We start from the raw sequence: 9,028 nt of genomic DNA on the forward strand, positions 1-9,028 counted from the left end.
ATATATATATATATATATATATACAAAATATTGCAGTTGGTTTTACCATAATATTGCGAGACAGAGAAAGAGAGAGGACCAGTTGCATGGACGCAATTATAAAGTGTCATTTGGAAGGTGTACGGCAGCTTTGATGCTTATGTACAGCATATAAAGTGCCTTATTGTAAGACTTAAGTAGATTGGTGACAGGGTCCATAGAAGTCATATAATAATATAGTATAATATATATAACATAATGAAGTGACTGAGTGACCATAATATTCAGAACATGTTCAGTAGCTTGATAGTCTGTGGGGAGAAACTGTTCTTTAGCCTGGACTGAATGCTGTGGCATCGCCTGCCAGATGGTATAACAGTAAACAGACCATGGGCAGAGTGACTCGTGTCCAATCTGATTTTGAGCCGGCATTAGTGATTTGATGTGTCCATTTGTTGTCAGCTTCCATCACGTTAGAGAACTTGGAATGCTCTGTTTGATGCATCACATTTATGCTATTAAATTTCAGCACCCCTAACTCAAAAGACTGTCCCACATCCCGGTTGTACTTTGAATCTGTTTTGTTGTGCATGGATGTGTAGTAGCTGAGCTACTATGAGGCAGCTAATGTTATGCCATGTGCCAAAATAAGTCATTGTTTATTCTTTCAGGTCCTCATTGCACCAGTGACGGAAAAAGGAGCCTCACAGAGAGATATTTACCTGCCAAACAGCGACTTTCAGTGGCAGGACACAAACAACGCTAAAGTGTTTGATGGAGGGACGCTTCTCCAGAGTTACCCTGCCACTCTTGGAGAGGTGCCTGTATTCGTACGAAAGAAGCCCTGAGGCCGAGCTGACTGGCTATCACAAGGCCAATTTTCTATTTTTGATTTCTTCACTTGTGCTGATCTTGAGTTGCACTTTCCACAAAGACCACTTTCTGTGTCTCAAGGCACTGTCTTGAGATTAGGTACAAGATTATTTTCTACTTTTGCACTTTACAAATCAAAATGATTTATACTTTCTCTTGATTTTTAAATCTATTTTCTTCAGTTATCTGCTATTTGTTTTGTTTGTTTGTGCAATTCTGTGTTTTTTAATGTATGTTTTGTTTTCTTAGAGCTGTGGTTTACACTTGAGAAATTCTTACAGCCTTAAAAGTTGATCGTTTTCCACCTCGCATAAAATGAGGAGTGAGAAATGTACTTAAAAATTATGATTTTTCGAAAGAAGACCAAACAGTCAGTGAAAAGAGACTTCCTGCTGAGGAGGAAGCTTGGCACTGATGTCAGGGAGAGTAGGAGCGTCATTTAACAGCGCCTTTTCACTCTGACTTTGCAAATTATTTTGCTATTTTAACTGTACCTCAAGCCTGTTGTACTGTTTGTTAAAACTTGTGGAAAACTTTCAAGTGACAACACACAAGAACCCAACACACACTTACTGAAAGTAAAATGGAAGTTAAAGGAATGGTTCAGTGAAAAATCTAATTTACACTGTACCTTTTACCGTGTTTGGTGACTGAAGATCGCTTCAAATGTCGTTCATTGGTGCCGGCTAATGTAAGTGTGTTACATCTAAAATCAGTATTACATGAACAATTCTAGCCTAACAGGTCACACATTTGTTGTTGTTTTTTTGTGATGCCATGAAATAACCTCTTTTGCTTCCCTGAAGAACCATTTTTGTAAAGGAGATTTGTGTGAAGCAAATTGGTAACGATTTTTTTTTTAATAACACTCCCAACACTCTTTTCACTCATCCATCTCTTTTACAAAAATGATTTAGGACTTTAGAAAACCAAAAGTGATTCTTAAATGGCATCTGATATGATTTCTTACAAAAAAACAACAACAATATGGTGGCTCCAAGTGGTTCAGTAGACGAAGACACTGACACTGTGGACCGAGGATCACAAATTCAAATCCCCTCGTCATCAGCAGCCGGAGCCCAAGAGAGCACAATTGGCCATTCTCTTTCTGGCTGGGTAAATGGCCCTCTCTCCCCTCATCACTCCCATTGTGATGCTGGCCTGCATAGGTGACTGTTGGCTGACGTGTCATGATTTCAGGACCATTGGCTGCCTAGTGATGCAAATTGGCGGCAGTTTAAAAAGAGGCGGTGGCTGACTTCACCTGTATTGGAGGAGTCATGTGCTTGTCCTCAACCTCTTAGTGTCGGGAGCATTGTAAGTGATAGGGGGAGTCCTAGCGGGTGGGTTCATTTGCTCAGTTAAACTGGGGAAAAAATGAGTAAAAAAAAAAAAAAGATGCGATAAGCCGAGTTATTCAGTGAACAATGTGTAATTAAAAAAAATAAAAATAGACTCCTCCAGCTGCAGAAAGGGAATTGCTAAGTTACTTTAATGCCATACTGATGCCAACAGTCTTGCTAGTGTTAAAGTGGGAAATGCCAAACCCTCCCCCCCACAGTGTCTATGTTTGAACCTAGCACACTGTATTCTAGTTCTTCATCATACTTCTAGTTTAAACCCAAGGAAGCAAGCTTTAAACACACTTTGGCTAATTGACTGAGTTTTTGTGAGAATGGTATTTTTTTGCAAACTGTTATTGGCAGTGATGCACCAAAACAGCTCTACAGTGCATGGATTTAAACAACTACCAGTTAAATGAATCAGTTAAAAAGAGATCACTACCACGAATGGTGCTGATGATTCACCTCAGATATCTTCATAGCTGCACAGTCTTACAATGAAATGCTGCCTAAATGTTGTCTTTTTGGGAGTTTTTTCATATACATTTGCTGTTTGTTTGTCTGGGATGTTTCATTTGTCCAGCTGTCAAATTGATACTTTTTTATATATTCAAAGTGACTTGTAACATTTTAATCTTGTAGATTATGGATGTACAACTAGAACTGTGCTATATTTGTATTCATAGACTAAACCGAGAACAGCTTTACAGAAATCACCTTGTCCTTACACAAACACATCCATACTCATGCTCAATGCTAAACGATTCAGTGTTTTATTCTTATTAATTGCATTTTGATGTCAATAGTTTTAAGGAAAAGACAGAAATGTGGTCAAAAAACTGATTGCTACAGGATTACAGGAATTCTAAATTACTGATCTGCCAGTTATACAGGGGAACACAGAAATACAAGAGCTTTTATAATGCCAAATGATGAACGTTATGGGTGCAGTGTCGCCTCAACACTCATAACCTTTATGCTTCTGCACACTCGAGTCCTCTGCACTCGAGTTTATGAGGGGATTAGTAGGAGCCCAGCATTTGGTCATTGGTCCTTACGTCTGAAATTAGGATCAGCCACTGTCATTTAGAGCTCCAGCGCTGAGAGAGAACTTGATCAGTGTGACCTGATACATGTAGTCTTCTGCGAACCTCTTCTTAATCCAGATTGTTATTGTCTATGTTTACTGTCACTGCAGGTCTCTCAGGTCAAAGATATCAAATCCAACAACTGAAGAATGTCTTAGTGAGGCCCCGCATTGTGCACGCTTAAATGTCTTAATCTCTCTTTTTTATCGGAACATTTTGTTTTTAAATGAGACAAACTGTGATGCTTTTGTGCAGAACTGTATTCTTTCCCTTTTTCCTTTTTTTTTTTTTTTTTGCTTTGATTTTATATTAAAAAAGTTTTACAGCTAACGTCAGCCTAAAGGCTAAATGGATTCAGGCCCTACGCTCTTTGCAAGTCCGGGCCTTAAACTAATTCAGTGGTGTGTTTTTGGTCTGTAAATCAATTCGCAATAAAGTTTACATTTTCTTACTGTAGAAATATACCTAGTGGCTTCCCAGCATGTCATTTAGTGTGAAAGCAAAAAGCTACAGCATATAGACATGAAACATGTGTATTACATCAGCTTGCTTCACACACGTATATGTATATTAATGTACTCTGTGTAAATGTGCTTTAGTGTTAGTGTAAATGTATATGTGTGTGTACATATAAGTGTACATCTTACACCACAGCACGCCACATTGTCACAGTATACTGGTAGTTATGCTGACGACAGATATCTCAACTAAATCCACTTAAACCCAATAAAACATATTTATAGCTACACTGAGCATGCAAAGGGAATCATATGGAAAACACATTGACAGACCCCTCCCTCACCTTAACTTTGCCCTATTTCATTACAGGCCGCGCTTTACAGTTCCACTCCTCGCTATAGGTATATAAGAATATCTTCTCCTAAATAGTATGTTGCTAGGCTGCATTTAGCCCAAGCCGCAAAAAAAGGCATATGTACATATGTAAATATCCACCTATACAATGCCATTTTTAAGTAATTAAATGAATATATAATGTAGCTTGGTAGTTTTTTAATAAACTAGTTTGGTGTAGTATGGTGACACTGTTGAAGTTATAATTGTATCTTACATGAAGAGAATCGGCCAAAACAGTTGTTTATTCATTGTTTTTCACAAAAACAAAAAACATTCAATGCACACCTATTTAGTATACAGATCAGTATGGAGTATGAATAAGTAGATGTAGCAGTCTTAAAGCCATGGTAACATCTGAGATAAAGAGAGGCTAGAAAATGCTTGTGTAAAAAATGAAAACTGATTTATAAAACCACACAGATGTCATAAGTGTGTGGGAAAAAATTTAATCCAAGAAAAATATGTAATAACCTCTTTAGCAGAACAGAAAGAACTTCATAATATTGATGAAAAGTGCCAATATTACCGTAACTAGAGCATATCCAACAATATCAAAGTTGTTACCAAAAGACGTATAATGGTGCTTTCTGGCTGCTCGGTTAGTAGCGCATGGCCTGTTGCACTGAAGATGAATTAAACTGGTGACAAGTCGAGGGACGAGTCCTTTTGCTCCCAGGCTACTTTTAGAAAGTGCAAGTCAAGGTGTAATGTTTCACTGTGTGGTAAAGTGAATAGGTTCCCAGCTCACCAATCAGAAAAACAATTTAAAGGCCCAGGTGTGTAATGCAAATATATTATGTGGCTATATGTGTTATGGGCTTATAATCTTATCACTACTATTGCAGAAATGCAGTTTAGACATACAGTGGCATGCAAATGTTTGGGCACCCCTGGTCACAGTACCTGTTACTGTGAATAGTTAAGTGAATAAGATATGACCTGAGTTTCAAAAAGCATACAGTTAAATATTACATTGTTAAATATTACATATTTCTCATTTTAATCAATATTTCTTTTACAGTTTTAAAATATTTTGCATGGTCAGAACACCCCCTTTGGCAAGCACCACAGCTTGTAGCCAGGTTATTCCTGTAGAGTCTTTATATTATCTATTATATTCCTGGGGCATCTTACTGCACTGTTTATTTGAGGGTTGTCCACAGATTTTTACTGATATTTAGATTGGGGGCTGTGAGTGTCGTGGCAAAACCTTCAGCTTTCACTTCTTGAGGTATCCATTATAGGTTTTATGGGGCGTTTAGGATCATTAACCTGCTGAAGCCATTTCTCTTTTCTTCAGCTTTTTTACAGACAGTGTAATATTTGCTTCTACAATTTCCGGTATTTAATTAAATCTTTTCCTACCTGTATTAGTGAAATGTTTCCTGTGTCACTGGCTGCAAAACAAGCCCAAGGCAGGGTCGATCCACTGCTTAACAGTTGGCGAGGTGCTGTTTTTTCAAAACATACATTTGCATATTGTGGCCAAATAATTCAACTGTATCTTTCCAAAAGGTATCAGGTGTGTTTAGACTAATTTTTTTGAGAAGGCCATTCTTGTGCAAATGTTGCTGCACAGTGGAACAGTGCACCCCCACTCCATAGTCTGCGAAATCTTCCTAATCCTAATATTCCTAATATTTACAGTGGCAGAAATGATGAGAAGGAGTGCTCAATGTTTTGTATGTCACAGCATAGATAGATGTAAAAGAAAGTAAAAAAGATAAGATCACGCCACAACAAATGTTCATATGTATAAACTTGTAACTTTATAAAAGAAATTATACATTAAACATAAATCAAATATAGATTAAACCTACATACTAAACTTATCTATATCAAACCTACACTACATTGCCAAAAATATTCACTCACTCATCCAAATCATTATTTCCTCACTACTAAATTCTACAGTCAACTGTCAGTGGTATTATAACAAAGTGGAAGTGATTGGTAACGACAGCAACTCAGCAAAGAAGTGGTAGGCCACGTAAAATGACAGAGCGGGATAAGCGAACGCTAAGGCGAATTGTGTGCAGAGGTCGCCAACTTTCTGTAGAATCAATCAATACAGACCTCCAAACTTCATGTAGTCTTCAGATTAGGTCAAGAGCAGTGCGTGGAGAGCTTCATGGAATGGGTTTCCATGGCTGAGCAGCTGCATCCAAGCCTTACATCACCAAGTGCAATGTAAAGCGTCTGATGCAGTGGTGTAAAGCACAGAGCCACTGGACTCTAGAGCAGTGGAGACGTGTTCTCTGGAGTGACGAAACACACTTCTCCGTCTGGCAATCCGATGGATGAGTCTGGGTTTGGTAGTTGCCAGGAGAGCGATACTTGTCTGACTGCATTGTGCCAAGTTTAAAGTTTGGTGAAGGGGGGATTATGGTGTGGGGTTGTTTTTCAGGAATTGGGTTCGGCCTCTTAGTTTCAGTGAAAGGAATTCTTAATACTTCAGCAAACCAAGAGATTTTGGTCATTTTCATGCTTCCAACTTTGCAGGAACAGTTTGGGGATGACCCCTTTCTGTCCCAACATGACTGAGCACCAGTACACAAAGCAAGGTCCATTAAGACATAGATGAGCGAGTTTGGTGTAGGAGAACTTGACTGGCCTGCACAGAGTCCTGACCTCAACCTGATAAAACACCTTTGGGATGAATTAGAGCGGAGACTGGGAGCCAGGCCTTCTCGTCCAACATCAGTGTCTGGCCTCACTAATGCTCTTCTGGATGAATGGTCAAAAAGTCCCATAAACACACTCCTAAACCTTGTGGAAAGCCATAACAGAAGAATTGAAGCTGTTATGGCTGCAAAGGGTGGCCCGACATCATATTAAACTCTATGGATTAAGAATGTGATGTCACTCAAGTTCATATGCATGCAAAGGCAGGCGAGTGAATACTTTTGGCAATATAGTGTATTTCTATTGGTTCATTCATCACTGTCATCCACTTCCAATTGCCATAGTTACGTTCATTAAGGGCCATGGTCTTTGGAACGATGTTACATAAAATAAATGTATCCTGAAATGTTCACATAAAGTCATGTCATGCTATGCAGACATTTTAAAACGTTAAAAAACATTTGCTTACGTGACAGCAATGATAATCACCTCTATAAACGCCCTGCAAGCCCATTTTAAAAGATACCATAATAAAAGTTTCATGGTTGAAAGTACCTTTGGGGGCTTGGGGCCGCCAAGTATGCAGCCTTGAAATGTAAGCCGACCAGCGGAAACAGTGGCAGCTAACATGGGCGTAGCATTGTGGTCAAAGTCACATGGAACAACTTCCTGTTTCTCCCTCCTGAGAAATCTGTCACCCCACGATGGCTTTAAGCATCTTCGTGATTAGTCTGAGGTATCAGCAGAATCCCCCCACAAGCAGGGTTATATTTAGCAGTAGGTAGAACTGTCCCATTTACACGGATCTTATTACAGCCTCCCCAGACCTAAACTGTACCTCTGGCCATTTTAATAGAAACTGCACTACTGATTTCAGACCAGCGCGGAAGACCAGCTTTTCAACACTTTCTATTAAGAGAAGAGACGGAAGCTACTTTCCCAGAGGTGTTCGTTTAAGCCTGTGAGCTTGACTGATGCAGGGGAAAGGATTTTGGAGAAGCCCCACAAGTCCTTACACACATCCTTGTCACTCCATTTGGTCGATCCTGCCAAGAGCATGGGTTGCCTCTGATATCTGTTACAAATGTTTAAGAGTATGGACAAATGACTATTTGCAGCTGAACTTTAAGTGTGAATGTTTTCCTTAAGGCAGACTGGCCAAAGCCAAATCTCTGACCTCTTACCCAAGACTCACCTCTAACTGTTCAATACCATTATCTATATTTTAAACTATTTTAAAACACACATAGACACATGCAGTACAATGGTGCACATGTTTGCCTTGAGACATCAGGGGGTGGGTGAATTAAATATAATTATATTCATAATAATTATATATTTTAATTTATTCTACAATTGGGTTATTTTGGAAACAAAATAAGAGGTCACATATTAAATTGTCAGTAATTTTACAGTGATTTTTATAATTTTCTACTAATTACTTGAAACCTATTAACTGTATGCATATGCACTCATTTTTGTCAAACTGGACCAACATACTTTTTCTAAATGCTATTTTACCTCTGTTGCCTCTTTTCATCAGGTTCTACTTAATACGCATTAGACTATGAGCATTGGTGTTAAACACAGCATATTTGGAACACACACACACACATCCACACCAATAAAACACACCCAGTGACAGTGAGCACACACGCACAGAGCGGTGGGCAGCTATTGCTGCAGCGCCCAGGGAGCAGAGAGAGTGAAGGGCCTTGCTAAAGGGCCCAATAGCGGCAGCCCAAACACAGCTGCAGAGATTAGAGGTTTCCCAACCAACATGCTCATGTGGGGCTCACACGACTGGAACTCTGGCTAGGTGGGATCCAGGTGGGCATATGCTCAGAGTGTGTTTGTACATACTTTGTTACTGGGACCTAATTGGGATTCCCAAATGGGCCCCATTGTTGTAGCCCACCTTAGTCTTATATAGGTCCTGTCTAGGCCCCATGTGCAGCGTATAACCCATGTGGGGCCCATGCGTAACCCCTCCTGGTCCCATCACTAAACCCTGATGGGTATTCATATTTGGGTCCAACATGGAACGCACAGACAAAACTTTCTTTTTCCCGGTCGGGGTACCCTCAATTCTAATGATGTCACATTAAAAAGAGATATATTTTTATATTATATAAATTTTTCCTTTCCGTATTTAGACTTTGCTTTGTGTTCATCCGATTCTTGAATTTTGACTAGTGGCCCTTTAACACCATTCATTTAAGAAGAAACACCACTAGAGTACACAGCACAGACCCAGACCAAGTC

The 9,028-nt window shown here is 39.3% G+C and overlaps 1 protein-coding gene across 1 annotated transcript in view; it reads left to right on the top strand.

Annotated features, from left to right (window-relative positions):
- The window catches only part of LOC140546112 (SITS-binding protein), a 31,362-nt gene extending 27,615 nt beyond the window's left edge, over window positions 1–3,747 (top strand). Inside the window, exon 10 of the mRNA XM_072669272.1 lies at window positions 651–3,747. Coding sequence (XP_072525373.1) covers window positions 651–827 — 177 coding nt within the window. The 3' untranslated portion in view covers window positions 828–3,747. The remainder of the gene's footprint in view (window positions 1–650) is intronic.
- The last annotated feature ends 5,281 nt before the right edge of the window (window positions 3,748–9,028 follow it).

The sequence above is a fragment of the Salminus brasiliensis genome, chromosome 2 (genome assembly GCF_030463535.1).
Source record: "Salminus brasiliensis chromosome 2, fSalBra1.hap2, whole genome shotgun sequence".
Taxonomy (NCBI): domain Eukaryota; kingdom Metazoa; phylum Chordata; class Actinopteri; order Characiformes; family Bryconidae; genus Salminus; species Salminus brasiliensis.